Below are 19871 nucleotides of genomic sequence, written 5' to 3'. Positions count from 1 at the left end.
ACTCAGAAGGGTCCAGCATTAGAAGTTCAATGCTTTGCTGTTGCTGCTTTCTCAGTGATGGTGGCATATGTGCTGAGGGCTTAGTGCCCGGGCTCCTGTGTGCCGGCCTCCCAGCCCCTCCTCTGGTCTGGGCTTATTGCCTGGTCCCCTGCTGCCCCTGGTGCTAGGCTCCTTCTCCCCACCTAGCCTTGGTGACTGTTGCTCCCTTTACCCTTCAGGAGGGACTTGGGGTGCATGTTGGGAGTTGTGGTAAGAACACTCCCTTGGTGACACCTGGCCAGAAGGCTACAGTAGGGACTGCCAGGCATTTGTGGGGTTATTGGGCATGCACATGCCCCTCTCCTACCCCCATTGAGATACAGTCTGTCTCAGTTGAGAGATGGCAATCCCTTGGAGTCTGTGGGTTGGGATGGCAGGCCCATGGGAAGGGGAAATCGACTTTTCAGCCCTTGGGGGTGGGGCCAGAGGTAAAGGGCTTTGATCCTGATGCTGACACTGATGCCAGAGGGTTCTACTGCAGCCAGGAGGGAGAAGGGAGGGTCTGCACTCAATTGCAGAGTGCAACGTTAAACAGCCAATACTTACTGTGAAAAATTGAGACAAACGCTGTGGAAGGAGAGAAATGTTTTATACTTAGGCTTCAATGTCTCTCCCCTCCGCCCAACCCCTGCTTACAAAAATAGGGGTTTCATCCTTTTTGTTTGTTTTTGCATTGATCAGGCCCACACAGAATGTAGTTGGTGCTGGATGGCATGTGTGTTTTCAATAGCTTTCCCTCCCCAATTCTCACTGAAATTAAAATAAAACTCTCAGAAAAAGTTTCCAGCAATGTCTTCCTCCATGGAATGTGTCTTTGAAATGCCATTCTGGAAAAATGATGCATTTTTCCATCAAGACTCATTCAGGAAGCCATGAGGAGTACAGGACTATAGCAGAGCCTCTGGCGGCGGTGGAGGGTTGTGGGGGGGTGGCTGGTGGAGCACACTGTTGTTAGAAAAAGCCCTCTTTCCTCCTCCAACCCTTTCTTCCCACCTGCTTCTTCCCCACATCCTCTCTTCCAGCCGCAGCTGGGTCTCCTTTCCTACGGAGAAGCTCCACTCACTGCAGAATGGGGGTGAGGGGCTGCTTCTCATTGCTGTCATCCATTTCAAAAGAGCTTGAACAACACCTCTTGTAGCAGAAACACCAAAGAACGCTGTCAGCTCCCTTCAGAACAGATCTTCATCTGAACATTCTGGAATCCCACCATTGGAGGCTGTTCCTAGCCAGTTTTGCATTAGCAGTTGCTCTGTGGTATCCTTCAGCCCTTCCCATGGTCTCACCTGCTGGAGGGGCTGGGCCTGTGGGCCACTTCTCAGAGGCTAAGGGTATGGCAGGATGTCCCATCAAGGTGGGGATCCGTTCAGTAATCAACTGATTTTTGTAATGGTTCTGGAAATAATTGCTCAACAGTGTAGGATTTGCTTTAAAATTTGCTTTAAACTTTTCAGGTGAAAGAAAGAGAAGGATAATCCTTACATGCAAACCATGTATTTATTGTACGAAAAAAACTTCAAAGGAAAAAAAAGGTGTACAGGCAGGCTGATCAAAGAATAAGTCAGCAATTAAACTTTCCTGACTTTTTTTTTTTTAAAGGTGATTTACTTTTGCTATACCCAAGCCCCTAATTATTTTTTCCTTTCTCCTTGAAAAGCCTTAGCTCTTGCATCCTTCTGGCAATAAAGGCTTGGAGGAACAGATCCATTCATTCTTTCTGAAAATGTTTGCCTTTCCATCACTATGTTTCCAAGTTGAGAGGCACAGAAATGAACAAAACATGAACTGAGTCTGGATCAGATTCTACGTGATGTTCCATCTACCACATCTGCCTACAGGGGCTTAGAAATACTCTAAACGGTGGAGGACTTTTATTAATTAGTGAGGATTCATAATTCTATAGGCTTCCATTTGTATGGACAACTAAGGGCAAAAGCTAGTAATCTAAGTGATTTATTAAAATTACTAAACTCTTATATTCATAAACTTGGTAAACATAGTAAATTTCATGCACTACTGACCTTAGGTAAAACTACTCTGTCTTCTATTTGAACTTTTGGCTACCATGAACCTTTGCAAGACTGTAAGCTAACATATACCTAAGCAGACATTGCTCTTTACCCAGTTTTCTAGAAAAATGCCCCATCAGTTTTTTTCCCATAAGGATACCAAACTTTCTGAAGGGGTATCAGTGATGTTTCTGAGTGGGTCAGGTCTATCAATTATTATTCTAGCTTTTTAATATGTAATTACTTGAGGGTCAATTATATTATTTTGTGGTGAGTTTTTGGGTGGTGGTAGTGGTTGTTACTCTCCTCTGGAAGGATCTGTTTCATCAACCATATTTGAGCTTCTCCTTTTCGAGCAATGGCTTCAGGATGGATGTGAACTGCAGTTCAAATATGAAGCGCTTCTACTCTGTTGCTGAAACTGATTGGTGTGGTGTCAGTATGTTGTTGCCACTTTATCACTGGAACTTGAGAATGGGTGGGGTGGGAGCAAGGTTGGTTACTCCACTGGAATTTAGAAATTAATGATGAGGCGCCTTTCAAGAAATGAGCAGACAAGTAGCATTTACTGTCTTTTTATATTCTAACTCCCTGCCAGATTGGACACCCCTCTATCTCAATGAGGCTCCCCTCTCTTTCTCATGGACCAGCAGGCCAGGGATAATGTCTGCAAGTTTAGGCAAAGGCAGCTGAGAACAGAACAGCAGAGCCAAGGACCCTGGCTGGAGCTCTGTTTGCTTCTCCCCTCCATGGCCACACTCTGGAGGGTTTTTTTTTTCTCCCCAGAATTGACTAGCGGGTAAGTGGTGGAACTCTCTCTGCCTGGGTTTCAAACACAGGGAAGCTTTTCAAGGGGATTTTTCGAACAGACATTACTCAGTGTTTGTGTTGACCAAATAAGCCACAGGAGCTGTCTGCCAAATGCTAAAAACTAAAGGGAATTGATTGTACCCGTTTAGGACAGATTACAGTTAAGTGTGGCATGTGGACACTTGAAGATGCAAAGAAAAATTGATACTAATGTATGGAGACTTCCCTGGCCGTAGTTGTTGTTTTAGGTTTTATCAGTGATTTTATTCTTTTTTTTTATGTTCTTATTTTTGAGAGAGAGAGAGAGGGACACAGTGTGAGTGAGGGAGGGGCAGAGAGAGGGGAAGACACAGAATCTGAAGCAGACTCCAGGGTCCAAGCTGTCGGCACAGAGCCTGATGCGAGACTAGAACTCACGAACCGTGAGATCCTGACCTGAGCCCAAGTCGGATGCTTAAATAACTGAGCCAGCCAGGTGCCCCAGTGATTTTATTCTTCATTTATTAGTAGTATTCTGATGTGCCACATTGGCATCTAATAAAAATACTTCCCTTACTTTATCAAATTCTAAAGTAGCTTTAACTATAAAATCACACCATTCTTTGATAAAGAATTAAAAAACAGGGGCGCCTGGGTGGCTCAGTCGGTTAAGCGTCCGACTTCAGCTCAGGTCACGATCTCACGGTCTGTGAGTTCGAGCCCCGCATCGGGCTCTGGGCTGTTGGCTCAGAGCCTGGAGCCTGCTTCCGATTCTGTGTCTCCCTCTCTCTCTGCCCCTCCCCCATTCATGCTCTGTCTCTCTCTGTCTCAAAAATAAATAAAAACGTTAAAAAAAATTAAAAAATTAAAAAAAAATTAAAAAACAATAAAGCCGTTGATTAATGACGCTGCTTTTGCATCCCCTAGGGCTTTTATTTTATGCTCACTGAAACAACTTCCTTTGCCTCATTGATACATAAATTTCATATTACCTGTTTTTTATAAACAGATACTTCATTTTTTTAAATAAACTCTTTGTGTTAGAATAGCTTTACGGAAAGTTGCTCCTATAGTACCAAGAATTCCTATATACTTCAACTTCTCCTATTCTTAACACGTTAATATTGTGCATTTGTTACAACTAATGAACCAATATTGATATGTTATTAACTAAAGTTGGTACTTTCTTTGATTTCCTTAGTTTTTACTTAAGATCATTTTTCTCTTCCTGGAGCCCATGGAGGGGTACCACATTACATTTTGTCGTGTCTCTTTCAGATCCAGTGGACCACATCAATTTCTTTTTACTTTTGATGAGAAGTTCTGGTTAGATATTTTGTAGAATGTCCTTCAATTTAGTTTTAACTAATGTTTTTCTCATGGTTTGACTGGGGTTTGGAGCTTGAGCAAGGAAGATATTACTTTAAAAAATGTTTTTAAGTAAGATAAACAACCAAAATAGAAAAGATTCAGTAACTGCTAAATACTTTTCACCTTGGGAGTCTGACCCTTCTGTGTCAACTTTTGACTCTGAGTTCTCAGGAGCCTCATTTTCCCCACAGCACACCACTCTGTGTTCCAGTAAGAGCCCCGGTGAGGCAGCAGCTTTGAAACCCTTCTCCGTTGCAATTCCTTCCAAATCACTGACCCTCTTCAGCCAGTTTTGAAACTTTCAGGGGCGCCTGGGTGGCTCAGTTGGTTAAGCATCCCACTCTTGATCTCAGCTCGGGTCGTGATCCCACAGTTCTTGAGTTTGAGCCCTGCGTCCGGCTCTGTGCTGACAGTGTGGAGCCTGCTTGGGATTCTTTCCCCCATCCCCCTCTCTGCCCCTCCTCTGCTTTCTCTTTCTCTTTCAAAATAAATAAATAAACATTTTTTAAAAATTTGTCAGTTTCTTGACCTTATTAGGACAGGCCTTAGGTAATGACAGCAAGGTCACAACTTGACCTATTTGCTGTTCTTCCACCCTCTGATCAGGTACCTACGGGCCAAAATTCCAGCAGGGGCCAGCCCAGCCTCTCAGAGGGGCCCTTTGTGTGAACAGGACTCTAGCTCCACGTCCTGTGTTCTCCTTGCTGGGTTTCTAGGACCCAAGTTCTGCATCTCGGGAGACTTTCTAAGGCCCCAGTTAGCTCAGGAGGGCGAAGATTTCAGCCTCTTCCCCTGGGGACCCAGAGGCAGCTGTCTCTCCCTCTTGGCAAGGGAACCAAAGAAAAAGCATCACTGTTCTTTTTAAACCTCTAAATTATAGTAGGGGTAATTCTACCTATTCAACCTCCTTTTTTTTTTTTTTTTTTTTTAAGACTACAAAAATCTAGTTACTGACAAAAGGTGTTTATGGACTGTGTTTAATAGACTCAAAGTCACCTGTAAATTCATTTTCATCTTGAATCCCTTCTCTGGACCTTGAAAGGTGTCTGAGGTGATGTCCACCTCCCGTAACCCAGACCGTTAAAGCACTGTAACAGTTTGTTTCCTGGCCCCTCTCCTGCCAGAATAGAGCCTGCACACCTTCCCCAGGTCTAGTCTCTAACAAAACCTTTGCCAGCCAGCTGTCTTCAGCTCATTGAGATGGTGGTTCTCTACACCTTATGAATTCAGGAAATAAGGAAAGGAATAGGAAAGGCATTGGGCCAAAATATTCTCCCTACTTGTTGCCTGATGCCCTTTCTGTGTGTATTTAGTCGCAGATGTATGCTTTTCCCATGTAATGAAAATAGAATGTGTCATGAGCACAGGCACTGTATTAACATGAATTCACTCACAGTAACTTGGAAATGGTTGTTTTTGTGATCCTCTCTGAGAACAAGTGAAAATAAATTTGAAGAGGACAGCCATTCTCAGTAAAACAAGGAGGCACCTCAAAAGGGAAAATGGACATAGAAACTGAAATCTGGGTCTTGGTGAGCAAGTTAGTTCTAATTTATAGTTCTGGTAAGTTGGCCTCGTGTGTAAATACTCCAGTAATGCTTCTAACCCACTGCCTCAATTTAGTCCCCAAAAGAACACATAATATAGTTGATTATGTTCTTGTTTCCTAATTTACAGTCTTAGATGCTTATTAGAAAAGCTGAGGGGCTCCTGGGTGGCTCAGTCTGAAGGGTCTGACTCTTGATTTTGGTCAGGTCATGATCTCACAGTTCATGAGTTTAAGCCCCACATCGGGCTCTGAGCTGACAGTGTGGAGCTTCCTTTGTATTCTTTCCCTCTCTCTCTGCCTCTCCCCTGTTTCTATTCCTTCTCTAAATATATAAATAAAATTTAAAAAGAAAGCCTGTAGCAGGTTATGAAATGGAATCCTAGGTGCACCTGGGTGGCTCAGTTGGCTTAATGTGCAACTCTTGATTTCAGTTCAGGTTGTGATCCCAGGGTCTTGGGATCAAGCCCTGCGTTGGGCTCGTGCTGAGCCTGGAACCTGCTTGGGAATCTCTCTCCCTCCTCTGCCCCTCTCCCCTACTCATGCATACTCTTTCTTGAAAAAAATTTTTTTGGGCACGCCTGGGTGGCTCGGTTGGGCGGCCGACTATAGCTCAGGTCATGATCTCACAGTCTGTGAGTTCGAGCCCCACATCAGGCTCTGTGCTGATAGCTCAGAGCCTGGAATCTGCTTCTGATTCTGTGTCTCCCTCTCTCTCTGCACCTTCCCTGCTTGCTTTCTGTTCTCTCTCTCTCTCTCTCTCTCGCTCTCTCTCAAAAATAATAAACATTAAAAAAATTTTTAATTAAAAATTAACTTAAATCTTTTAATTAAAAAGACCCCCAGAATCCTAGTGTAATATTTTTAAAAATAATGAAAAGAAAAAGGAGAATTAAATGTTAAACTAGGGAGAGTTACTCAATAGGAATTATGTGCAGAGTACATTCAATAAAGTTAGGTCAGATGTCTTAAGATCTATTTATCATATTAAGGAAAGATTCCCTTGAATCCTTATTTATCATTAATAATTGGTATTGACATGAAAAAATGCTCAACATCACTCATCATCAGGGAAATACAAATGAAAACCACAAAGAGATACCACCTCCTACACCAGTCAGAATCGCTAAGATAAACAACTCAAGCAACAACACATGTTGGCGAGGATGTGGAGAAAGAGGATCTCTTTTGCACTGCTGGTATGAATGCAAACTGATGCAGCCACTCTGGAAAACAGTATGGAGGTTCCTCAAAAAATTAGAACAACCCTATGACCCAGCAATTGCACTACTTAGGTATTTATCCAAGGGATACAGGAATGCTGTTTCGAAGGGGCACATGCACCCCAATGTTTATAGCAGCACTATCAGCAATAGCCCAAGTATGGAAAGAACCCTAATGTCCATCGATGGATGAATGGATAAAGATGGGGTATATACATACAATGGATAAAGAAGATGTGGTATATGTGTACAATGGAATATTACTCAGCAACCAAAAAGAATAAAATCTTGCCATTTGCAACAACGTGGATGGAACTAGAGGGTATTACTCTACGTGAAATTAGAGAAAGACAAATATCATATAACTTCACTCATATGAGGAATTTAAGATACACAGCAGATGAGCATAAGAGAAGGGGAGCAAAAATAATATATAAAAACGGGGAGAAGGACAAAACTTAGACTCTTACATATAGAGAGCAACCTGTGGTTTGTTGGAGGGGTTGTAGGTAGGGGGATGGACTAAATGGATAAGACGCATTAAGGAAAACACTTGATGGGCTGAGCACTGGTGTTTTACATACGGGATAAATCACTGGAATCTACTCCAGAAATCACTATTGTGCTGTATGCTAACTAACTTGGATATAAATTAAAAATTAATAAAAAATAAAAAATAAAAAAAATTGGTGTTGAATTTTGTTAAATGACTCTTAGTTACCTGTTGAAATAAGTATATTTTCATTTTATGATACAATTTCTGGAATAATCTACACTTAGCCATAGTATGTGCTGACCGATTCTACTTACCAATATTCTAGGATTTTTTTCCATTGATATGTGTGAGTATCATGAAGGGAAAAGTTACTCAGTGGTACTTGTTAAAGATGGTTGGCGAAACTTTATTTGAGGGGAAATGGGGACCACTACAATGGGGTCTTGCAGCATGGGAGAGAGATTAAGCTGCATTCTGAATACAATAAGGAAAAGTGAGTACTTCTAGCCATGGAACAGGGTGTGAGTCAGTGGATGGAAAATAACTGAGAAGAAACATGAAGAAGACAGGGGAGATTCTGGCTCAACTGACCTGACAGGACTCTTGCTAAGGGCAAGCTGGGGTGATCAGAGGATGGTGGAGGTTAAGGAAACTCATTTCATGTCAAGTGTGGTCAAGTATGGAGGATAGAGGATCCTGCCTAAACTACTTGATAAAATCGGACCACACAGAGATGAATACAAAACCCCAAGACTCAGGGCCCTGTTGAAAAACAGCTCAGTTTAAAGTTTGGTCAGGATATAAGATCTTTGTCGTATGGTGTGTAAGTTTCTTTTTTTGTGATATTTTTGCATTTTGGAGTCTGTGGTGGTTGGTTTAAAAAACAAGGCTTTAAGCTTTTTCTTTCCTTTTTATAAGTCCTCAGGGCCGCTTAAGGCAAATTTCTGCTTTCAAGAAATCATCATTATTGTCCTCGTAATAGCTGACATTTGTACTTTCTGGGGCATCTGGGTGGCTCAGTTGGTTAAGCGTCCAACTTCGGCTCAGGTCATGATCTCAGGGTTCAGGAGTTTTGAGCCCCGTGTTGTGCTCTGTGCTGACAACTCAGAACCTGGAGACTGGTTCAGATTCTGTGTCTCCCTCTCTCTCTCTGCCCCTCCCCTGCTTGTGCTCTATCTCAAAAATAAAAATATTTTTTAAAACTTAGCATTTTCTGTGTGTTAGGCACTGTTACAGGCTAATCATCACTAAGATTTCTGTGCAGCTAGGTACTATGATTCTTCCCATTTTGTAGGTGAGGAAACATGTACGTACATTAAACACTCACCTTGTATAACAAACTAAAAAGCAGGATTTGATTCCAGGCTCTGGAGTCCATGCTTTCATGTCTAGAAATTTAGTTTGATATGAGACAAAATGGTTAAAAAGATGGCAAGGGCAAACTATTATTCTTGTTCAAGTCCTTTACATGATTTCCTATAGGATCATGCTGGCTTATTAAATGTTTATTTTGTGGAAACGCGCAAGGCAGAAATAAACCTCGCTATGACCTCATTCTGAAGCGGTGTCCTACAACGTACTTGTCCTCTAATAAACATGTGATAATTGACATGTATCAAACAGGGCAATCATGGGAGGATTATTTGCATTATCAAAAAATTTAGTACTTTATAAAGGATTTCAATAGTACACTGTCTTAAAAAGTAAGCTCGTCCCAATCCTTCACCTCCAGGGCATTTGAAATAGTAAACAAATTAGATGTAATTAGTCGACAACATGATATAGGCTTAATTACTAGGAATGGAAAGTTGGTTCAAGTAACTGCATTCTACACAAATTTGCTGAAATTGACATTTTAATTATACACATTTTCTAAATGAAGTATATTTTGGCATGTGTTGCCAGAATTGCTGATCAAGCTACAGTGTATATATTTCCAGGCTGCCCACAAAGAATTTCATAGTACATAACAGAAATAGAAATTCTGGTTTTTCTAGTTGTTTTATTTTTCCATCTCTGTGTTCCAAACCAAGTTCAGAGTCTGCTGAAATACATGAATGTTGGAAGCTTCTAATGAGCAGTGAGAGGCAACATAACTGCACCCAGCTCCCCACATCTGTTCCAATTTGTAATTGACTGTAACAGCCTGTGCTTTATGCAAAATGACTGATCATAACAAAAATTACTTTTAAATTGCTCATGTAACCATATGTCTTGGATCATGGCACTATCTTTGGCTTCTATGTATGTTATTATTCTCATGTTTCTGGACTTTGTTTTAAAACCACTGAGGCATAATTGAATTAATGTGCATCAAGGAGGGAAGTGAAAGGCTAGGTCTGAGACTCCACCACAGTGAGGGTAATTTAAGAAACATAGAGATTTACCTTTGTTTTCTTGGCTCAGGTCACCATCTCATGGTTCCTGGGTTTGAGCCTCACATTGGGCTCTGCACTGACAGTGTGGAGCCTGCTTGGGATGCTGTCACTCCCTCCCTCTCTGCCCCTCCCCTCCTTGTGCCCCTCCCCCTGACCACCCCTCAAAATAAATAATCTTCAAAAAAGTAGGGGTGCCTGGGTGGCTCAGTCAGTTAAGCGTCAAACTGCGACTCAGGTCATGATCTCATGGCTAGTGAGTTCAAGTCCCTCATCGTGCTCTGGGTCAACCGCCTAGAGCCTGCTTCGGATTCTGTGTCTCCCTCTCCCTCTTCCTCTCTCTCTGCTCCTTCCCTGCTTATGCTCTGTCTCTGTCTCTCTCTCTCTCAAAAAATAAACATTAAAAAAAGAACATTAAAAGTAAAAGGGCATTTTGAGGACTAGATTAAGATAGCCATATAATTTGCAAGGCCAAATGCGACATAAATGGGAGGCCCTTGTTTCAAAAAGCAGGAGAAAAATGTCATTAAAGATATTAAAATATAAAATTTTTCCTTTCTTCGTTTCTCTCACCTTGTGATATCATTTTATTTGCTATTTAATGCTATTAAGTAAATTAAAACTATACATCATTAGCATGAAATTTGCCAGTTATCTTTACATTGTGCAATGCTAATTTTAAATGCAAAATTGGGCCTTTAGCTCCTAAGCAGAGTCCCTGAAATGCCACACTTTGTTCTTGGTAGTTCATACATGCACACGTACTTCATTCTTACCAGAGGACTGAAAGTGCACAAAATTAACTGCTCTTTTTACTTGACTCCTTGGCGCGTGGACATGCTGCCACAACCCGCCCTGGACTTACTTACGAGTGAGGAAAATGTGAAAATTGGGGGGAATCGGGCCTTGCTCTGGTTTCCCCTTTGCTTCTAGGTCATCATTTTCAGTGGAACTGGTTGGCAAATAGGGTACAACTAACATGAATGAGAAAGGATACTATAGGATTGTTCTGCCATTGGCATTAAAATGCCATTTCCTTCTTTCTGCAGCGAAGCCAGTATGGGTTTGATTGAACAGTGTGGCCTCTCAGCCCCCTCCGCACCCTCTCCCTCAGTCCTAGATGCAATAGGTTCACCTTGTTTTACCTTTGAGTCTTGCTGAATCCCCTTGCCTCAGGGTGTAGTAGGATTCTCACACAGAGTTGTAACACCGAGGTTTTTCTTTGCAAGAAGCAACTTTATTCCTGCTGGCACCGCTCAGTTGGGTTCGTACCCAAGGAACTGAGCCCCAAACACCACATGGCATCGTTTTTTTAAAATATATTTTCTACTTCTTTTTCTCCCATATGTGGTAACACACAAACGTGTAGTCTGATTAAGTGGTCTCATGTTTCAAGGTTGTGAGGGATATTGTCCCGTATGCGTGTAGCCAGGTTGCCTTGAGGTTTTTCTTTTCCTTAAGGAGGGGACCCTACCACAAGGGGTCCCTCAGAATGCTATACCTAATAGGGCATCTCAACTGCTAAATGTGAAGGAAAGAAAGCACAGGAATTGCATATGGTTCCTGTCTACTCACACATGTGCTTTATCGTCCCTTCAGGCTTCTCTCACAAAACACAGATTCAAAGATTTAACTATTAAGAATTTCAAGATGGTGACAGCAGGGCATTAAACCAAGCATGAGACCCCTCTGGACCTGGGGCCCTGCTTGATGGTGCATGTTGCAGCCCACAAAGCTGATCCTGCCTCAGTAACTTCATCTACAAATTGGGGTGATAGTATGGGGTGATAGTATGATCAAATTGGTGATGATAGTATGTATCAAGTAGGGTTGCCACGAGTAGTTAAGTCACAAATGTGAAGTGCTTAACAAATAATCTACACATAGAAAGTACTGAATATGTGGTACTTTTTTAATATTTGTTCCTTTATATCCCAAATAAAATCAGGAAACACATTATATTCTTATTAGGGACCTTGATTTAGGTTAAGTGTTCCTTGTATAAGCTCTTCTAAGCAAGATAGGCTTTCAAACACAAGATCTGAAACATAATGAATATTCCCTTATCTGTGTTGTGGTTATGAGGTAATTATCAGTAAACAGCCAAAGCTCTGATGTCAGTTCAAGAGGTTACCTGGTTTACTTTATGGAGTGTAATTACTGTAGCAGGTTATAACAAATAAGGTTGTATGGAGTGTCCAGTAAAAGACAAAGTCTCAAGTCATTAAAAGTGGCTGAATTGCCACGTTGTCTGTATCCGAGAAGAAGGTCAGCTCTGTAAAACCTTGGGCAGAGAAACCTCTGTTCCAAACTCATGGAGAGGGGAGCTGTTTGCACTCAGAATGAAAACAAAACAAAGATGTGAGGTCTGCCTGAACAAGCAGAGGTGAACTCTTGTTGACTGCAGCATCCAAATGAAATTGGGTATAGAATGAATTTCAGGATCCAAAGTTACTGAGGAACTATTGTAGATAAGATTCATCAATCAGTCCAGTAGAAGTGCTTAGGAAATGCTAGTTAGTATGCCCAATGTGCATTTGGCTTATTTATATATATTAAAATCAACCATCTTGGAAACATCAATTAAAAAAAAAAAAAAAAAGCTTTTGGGTGCACCTGGGTGCCTGAGTTGCTTAAGTGTCTGACTCTTGATTTCAGCTCCAGTCATGACCTCACACTTGTGAGATTGAGCCCTGGGTTGAGCTGAGCATGAAGCCTGCTTGGGATATTCTCTCTCTCTCTCTCTCTCTCTTTCTTTCTGCTTTTCCCCTGCTCATGTTCTCTTTGTCTCAAAATAAAATAAACATTAAAAATTTTTTAAAAATTATTTGATAAATTATTAGTTCCTGATGTAGTGCATACTGATTGTTTAAACATCATTTATTTAAAGGCTAAATATTTTTAAAAGATTTTCTTTATTTTCCATTGGCATATTTTAGTGAAAGTATACCAACACAAAATGGTGACTATTTAAAAATTGCTCCTGAAGAGGATGGGTTGAGTATGATAACAGGCTGAGAAATTACGCAAGTAGGATAAAAAAAAGGAACATTAAGAATATTCATATTGTGGGGGCACATGGGTGGCTCAGTGGGTTAAGTGTCCAACTCCTGATTTCGGCTCAGGTCATGTTCTCACGGTTTATGAGATCAAGCCCTGTGCTGGGCTCTGCGCTGACAATGCAGAGCCTGCTTGGGATTCTCTCCTCCTCTCTCTGTCCCTCCCCCTCCTTCTCCCTCAAAATAAAGAAACATTAAAAAAAAAGAATATTGATATTAACAGAGAAGTGAGCAGTTTCAGATCACACAGGATGTGAGACCCTGTTGTGTCTTATGAAAGTATGATTTTCCTTCTCTGATTCTGAAGCATCAGAAGAGCGTGAAGGATAGGGTAACAAAATGGGTATGATCAGATTAAAAGAAAACCTCTTTGCAGAGGAAAGAATTGATGAAAATGTGACATGAAATCTGTGTCTAGCAAGATTCTTTTAAGACTTCTCCCCGACTCCTGTCCATTTGGTTTTGAAAATCTGGATTTAATATTCATTTAAAAGACTTAGTGGACTGAACCATCTCAGGAAGTATTAACTTACCGAATTCCTGGGTCCTGTCATCCACTGGTGATGTGGTTATGATGACTAATGCTGGAGAACGTTGAGTCAGGACATGGATGTACTGTTGTGAATGTTGCTCCTTCTCAGAGAATTTTACTGAAGAAATAATGTTATCATTTCCAGATGCGGAACCGAAGTATCTGATTGTTGTGCGGCCTGCCCCTCCTCCAAGTCAAAAGAAGTCATGCTCAGGTATATTTTGTTCATTTTTAAGCTTTTATTAACTTTAAGCCATGCCTTCTCATTTCTACCCACGGAGACCAAGTGCATTGGAGAAGCCTTAGGAGCATGGATTAGAATATACAGCACAGCAGGCCCTGTGTCAACCCTCCTTGCAAGTATTATGGTCTGGTTGTAGAGACTGCTTGGGACCTTCTCCCAGCACCACTACATACAAACGTGAGGAATTTAGGCAAATTACGGGACTTGTGTGTACCTCCTCTCCCCTGCATACAAGGGCTGTTGTGAGGGTTAAAGGAGTTGATGCATGTGTGGCCCGTAGCACAGGGCCTGGCCCACAGCAATTGCTCACTTAGAGTTAGCTCCTGCTAGCCTGTTTCTACTTGTTTCTACTTGGCAGTGTGTGAACCCATGCTCTATTGTGCTTTCCGGATCTTAAGGGCAAAATCTGATGTCTAACCTTTGTTAAAGGAGACTGTTTACGTTTCAAAAGCGTAACTCATTTATAGGCATGTTACATGGGTTGGAACTTGGGTTTTACTTGACTCCTCATCTCTTCCTTCAAAACCTCTTCTATTTAGTCGAACAAATAGAGCAAGGACTGCTTTCATGAAACAATAGCAACACAACACAGATACTCCCAGGGATGGGGAGACATGAAACAGGAAAGTAAATGCCATGTGGAATAAGTGAGTAGAAGCCTTTTCTACATGGCTGGAGAAAGATTAAAAACCTTACATTTTCCAATTTCACTACTAAAATTGCTTCTCAGATCAAATAAGCCGCCCTTGCTGTAAGAGGCTGTAGAAGCTGTGAATATGCTTTTACTGTCTGGTATTAAATCTCCCTAACTGTAGATACTTGAGAAAAAGGTTTGGTTTTCTCTTTCATTTTCTAATGTCAATTATTCTTTACATATTTCCTAATCATGTTTCTCTTTTATAGTACACTAAATGTCAAACAACGAAGGGTCTCCTTTGTTAGATCTTTCTAAAGGGTTGGCATGGAGGTGGGGGGAGCATACAGATCTTTAAACACACTGAGCAAACCTCCCCTTTGCAGTTGTGAATCCTGTCCTCTGGACGCATCAGCCAAGCCAGTTACCAGAAATAGGTTGCCACAGTCCCCTCCCCTCCTTCGGTTGTTTTTCATGTCTTTTTTAGAGAAGCAGTTAATAGTCAAGCATTTTGAAAAATACAAACCCCTTTTCCTGGCCCCTTAAATTATCCCAAAGCATCAGGGAAATTTCAGTTGCTCCTTATAACTTGTAATGATAGTCACCATTTCAAGACTTTATTTCAAAATATTTAATAGAGTCAAGAAGTATTAGTAAGGACCCATGGGATTCTGGCCTCACATTCATCAAACTCTTTCTTAATACAAAAAACACAAAGATGTGTAAGGGACGTCAAAAGAATGATTACAACTCAGTAGCACTTTGTGGGGACTTGTATGGCACTGGTCTGGAAATTATTTTTCTCTTTGTGATGACGGGCTCAGGAAATTGTTTCATTTTGTTCAGGATATACTGTACTACCCCACCTTTCCTTTCAGGCAGCGGGTGTAATTTTTTTTTTGTAATGTGAATTTGAGAATGATATAATGACTAATGTATTAACTTTGATTCATTTTATATTTGCATTTACCACATACATTTTAATCACTTTTGTATCAGATCGATACTTAGTGAAATAAATACTTTCTGGTCTTGTAGGCTTTAGGTTCCCTTGGAGAAAGGAAAATTTATCTTTTGTCTCTAAATGGCATTATCTTCATACATGGTGAGCTATGCCAGTGATGTAGGAAAAAAAAAAACAACAACAAAACAAAGGTACAGTTCAGAAGACAGAAATTTGAGTCTTGACCCTACTCTTGGTATGAACTTGGATACCCTTGAAACTTAGCTTGGCCTTAGTTTTCATTTGTAGAATGAGATAGTGGTATTACATTAGGGAGAACCAATCAGGGGCTAGAAAAGGAATATCAGAATCCCTTCAGGGCTTTTTCAAACAGCATAAACCTCTCACTCTCATCAGGTTCTAATCTACCCTCATAGGCAGTCAGACTTGGACTCTTGGAATCATAGTAATGCTAGGTAGTATCATAGGTGGAACTGGAAAATTTTATAGAGAAGGATAAATGCATGTTTACAACAAAATAACAGCTATCCTTGACAATTATTTCAAATGTCTTTTTAAAAAATTCAGCTATGTTACAAGGAAACAATCTGCCACTACTTGTTTATACATATTCTTGGCTAAGAAGGGTTTTTACCACAGTAACAACTGACAGAACTTAAATCTAATAGAAGCAGCAAGCCTGACAAAATTGTCAAGGACATTTGGTTCAGGTAACTTTCACTAAGCTCATACAAAGGGTACCTTCCTATTAGTTCCTATTGTGTTAGATTAAAATAACACAAATCCTTCCTATAGCAAATACAACAGGTATTTCACGAAATGAAAGACAGGGTCCAATGAAAATATAGAATGTTTTATATTCTGCATAATTTTATTAGATACTGTATTATTTTATTTACAGATTTTTTTTATTGAGCCAGTGCTGGTTTCCATGGCAAAGAATCTTCATTCCTCTTTTGCACTGTCCCCTAATCCTGAAGTTTCCAATATTTTTTGAAAATGCAAATATCTGCCCCTTATATGCTGGAAAAAGATCTTAAGTGGTTTGTCACCATCTCTTGGCATTGCCCAAATCCAATTAGTCCCATCAGAAGAACCGTGATTCCTATATTATCTCCACTCTCCCAGCATTATTAAGAATGTGTAAAAAAAAAAAAAGTGCATACATTTTCTATATAGACACTAAGGTAAAAAAAAAATGCTTACTGTAATAGTATGACAAGGGATTTTTATGCTTCTAAATTGGCTTGTAAAAAGAATATAACCGACAAGCTAGATGTTAAGCTTTCTATTCTTTGATATTCTTTCACACTAGTTCATAGTCTTGAGTAGGGGATGGGGAACCAAATATGCTTTTATTGTATCTGTAAAAGAAATGGAGTGAATCCATTTGCATTATTCATTTCACTGGTAATAGCTAAGACCTTCATATACATCCCTAACCCACAAGAAATAAAACCTGGGTATGACTGGATATACTTTACATGCATACATTACCCATATACGCGCATATATATATATATACATATATATATATATATACACACACACACACACACACACATGCATACACACATAAATCTCAAAATAATATTTTGTTGGGTTTATGCTTAAATTCATGGGCACAAAATTAATAATATTGGTGTGCTCTATGAAAAGACACTTGATGGTTTCACCTTCTTCATCATCTTCCTGAGTCATTTTTATGCATTTTACCCCAATATAAAAATAAACTGTTACCCGTATGTTACCTCCACAGGTAAAACACGCTCTCGCAAACCTCTCCAGCTGGTGGTCGGCACTCTGTCGCCAAGCTCTGTATTCCTGTCCTGGGGTTTCCTCATTAACCCACACCATGACTGGACATTGCCGAGTCACTGTCCCAATGACAGGTAATTCATCTAACAAAAGATTTTTTTAACCTGTAAATTAGCTCTTGTTTTTGTTTTTGTTTTTGTTTTTAAGTAATCTCTACACTCAACGTGGGGCTTGAACTCACAGCCCCAAGATCAAGAGTCACATGCTCTATCCACTAAACCAGCCAGGTGCCCCCTACCTCTTGGTTTTCTGGTATCTGTACATGCTTTAGAAGAATGTATAAATATCAGGGGTATTAGTACATACAGATCACCCGTTAGCTATACAGGCTGTCCTAAGCGTGAGGGGAATGAAAATACTAAGTGAGGGCCCTTCCCCATGAGGAAGTTAACCACCTACCTGAATAGAAAACACACACAAGCATTTTTTCTTTCCAAAGAATCAAGTACAAAGGAGAATGAGCCAAATAGCAATGGGGAATTTCCGTGAGAAGAGTAATAAAAGCTCAGAGGATGAGGCCCAAGGCAGTTAGGAAAGATGGTTGAAAGTTGGAAATACTGATCTTTGGTTGGAAAAGGATGGATCTTTGATTTGACAGTTGAAGTACTAGAAGCAGTAGTTTTCAAAGTGTTGCCCCAAACCAATAGCACCAAAATCAGTTGGATTCACTTCTCATGTTCAGAAACTCTGAAGGTGGGGCTCAGTAATCTGTGTTCTAACAAGCCTCTGGAAAATTCTGATGCCCACTTAAGTTTGAGAATCAGTGCTGGAGAAAACTGGAGACATAGACACAGGGAGAGATGTAAACACAGGAAAAAGCACAGGTTTGGAAATGAAGCTCCTATCTTCCTGCACTGGACAAAATAAGAAACATCTAATGTATTTTCAAATGATTGCCATTCATCCATCCAGCACATATATTTGGTATGGTCTGTACTGAATGCTGAAGCTGGGATAGACAATGGTTGTTTATCATAAGTATTTATTACATTACCTTTAAAATTCAAAACTTCAGGGGCACCTGGGTGACTTAGTTAAGTGTCCAGCTTTGGCTCTGGTCATGATCTCACGGTTTGTGAGCTCAAGCCCCGCGTCAGGCTCTGTGCTGACACCTCAGAGCCTGGAGCCTGCCTCGGATTCTGTGACTCCCTCTCTCTCTGCCCCTCTCCAGATTTCTGTCTCTCTCTCTCTCAAAAATAAACATTAAAAAAATGTTTTTAATTCAAAACTTTGCATCTGACAAGGATTCCAAATTCACTTCAACCGAGGCATTCTATGAAAAATTTTTTTAAAAAAAGTTAAATGGACTCAAAGTGATTTTTAAATTTTAAAAGTTTCATCCCACTTTTATTTTTTTAAACTTTTTAAAAAGTGTTTATTTTTTTGAGAGAGAGTTAAAATGTGAGTGGGGGGAGGGGTGGAGAGCGAGGGAGACAAAAAATCTGAAGCAGGCTCCAGGCTTTGAGTTGTCAGCACAGAGCTTGATGCAGGGCTTGAAGTCATGAACCATGAGATCATGACCTGAGCTGAAGGCAGACCCTCAACTGACTGAGCCACCCAGATGCCCTCATTTCCTTTTTAAATAAAAAATGTGTTATTGAGGTATAATTTAAATCCAATATAATGCACTATTTGATCAGATATGAAAAATGCACATAATCATGTATTCTATGCCCCATCAAGAAATAGAACCTTTTCATTCCCCCAGATAGTACCTTTCTCAAGAAGCAACCACTGATTTGATTTCCATCACTGTAGATAAGTTTTGCCTAATCTATAATTGTACATAAATGAAATCATACAGCATGTTATGTGTCCCCTTGTTTTCATTCAGCATGTTTTTGCGATTCTTTCATGACATTGTGTGTGTTATAGTTCATTCCTTTTTTTTTTATTGTTTAGTTTTGAGAGACAGTACGAGTGGGGAGGGACAGAGAAAGAGGGGGACAGAGCAGAGAGCCCAAAGTGGGGCTCAAACTTACGAGCCTCGAGATCATGACCTGAGCTGAAGTCTGATGGCTTAACTCACTGAGCCACCCAGGCACATCTCATTCTTTTTTCACTTCTGAGTGGTATTCTGTTACGTGAATAGTCCAGAATTTATTATCTAGTCTTTTACTGGTGGGTACTTACTTATGTCTTGTTTTGGGTTATTATGAATTGAGATTTTATAAATGTTTTTCTTTAAGACTTTGTAGACCTATGTTTTAATTTCTCTTATATAAATATTTAGAAGTGGAATTGCTAGGTCACAGGGGAAATGTATATTTAACTTTTTTTTTTCGCCTGACTTTTCCATTTACACTCCTGTAAGCAATAGGACAATTCGGATTGTTCCACATCCTCACCAGCATTTCATGTTGTCAGCATTTTGCATTTTCGCTGTTCTAGCATAGCAGCATCTTACTAGAGTCTTAATATCCACTATTACTTTTCATATACTTTTCATATACTTTTGGACATAATCTCTTGTGTAGTGTTTTATTTTTATTTGTCTAAATTGAACCAAAAAAAGACCTTTAAAAATGTTCCTAAGTTCTCAAGAGTACCTTTCATATGACTTTCATTAGGAAATTTAGACTAAGAAAAAAATTAGATTTTCCTTCACATGTTCATAGTTCTGAAGGAAGAAATTATTGGAAAAACCCATGTAGAAGATAGTGCCAAAACCAAATTTCTTGAAAAATAAGCTTGAGATGTTTCAAAGAAACTAAAATGTTCCTTTATCACCCACCACTAAGTCCATTAACTTACTTTGTTTGGAACATGGACTCT

General features: G+C 40.1%; 1 protein-coding gene across 13 annotated transcripts in view; it reads left to right on the top strand.

Annotated features, from left to right (window-relative positions):
* Nucleotides 1-19871, top strand: part of LOC102970387 (ABI family member 3 binding protein) — a 257824-nt gene that overhangs the window by 76836 nt on the left and 161117 nt on the right. For all 13 annotated transcript variants that reach the window (XM_042998592.1, XM_042998593.1, XM_042998589.1 and 10 more), the window contains exons 3-4: nucleotides 13582-13650; nucleotides 17038-17170. In XM_042998592.1, coding sequence (XP_042854526.1) covers nucleotides 13582-13650; nucleotides 17038-17170 — 202 coding nt within the window. The remainder of the gene's footprint in view (nucleotides 1-13581; nucleotides 13651-17037; nucleotides 17171-19871) is intronic.

This window comes from Panthera tigris, chromosome C2, assembly GCF_018350195.1.
Source record: "Panthera tigris isolate Pti1 chromosome C2, P.tigris_Pti1_mat1.1, whole genome shotgun sequence".
Classification (NCBI taxonomy): domain Eukaryota; kingdom Metazoa; phylum Chordata; class Mammalia; order Carnivora; family Felidae; genus Panthera; species Panthera tigris.
Note: the sequence above shows the minus strand (reverse complement) of the source record. Positions and strands in the feature narration are given on the sequence as shown.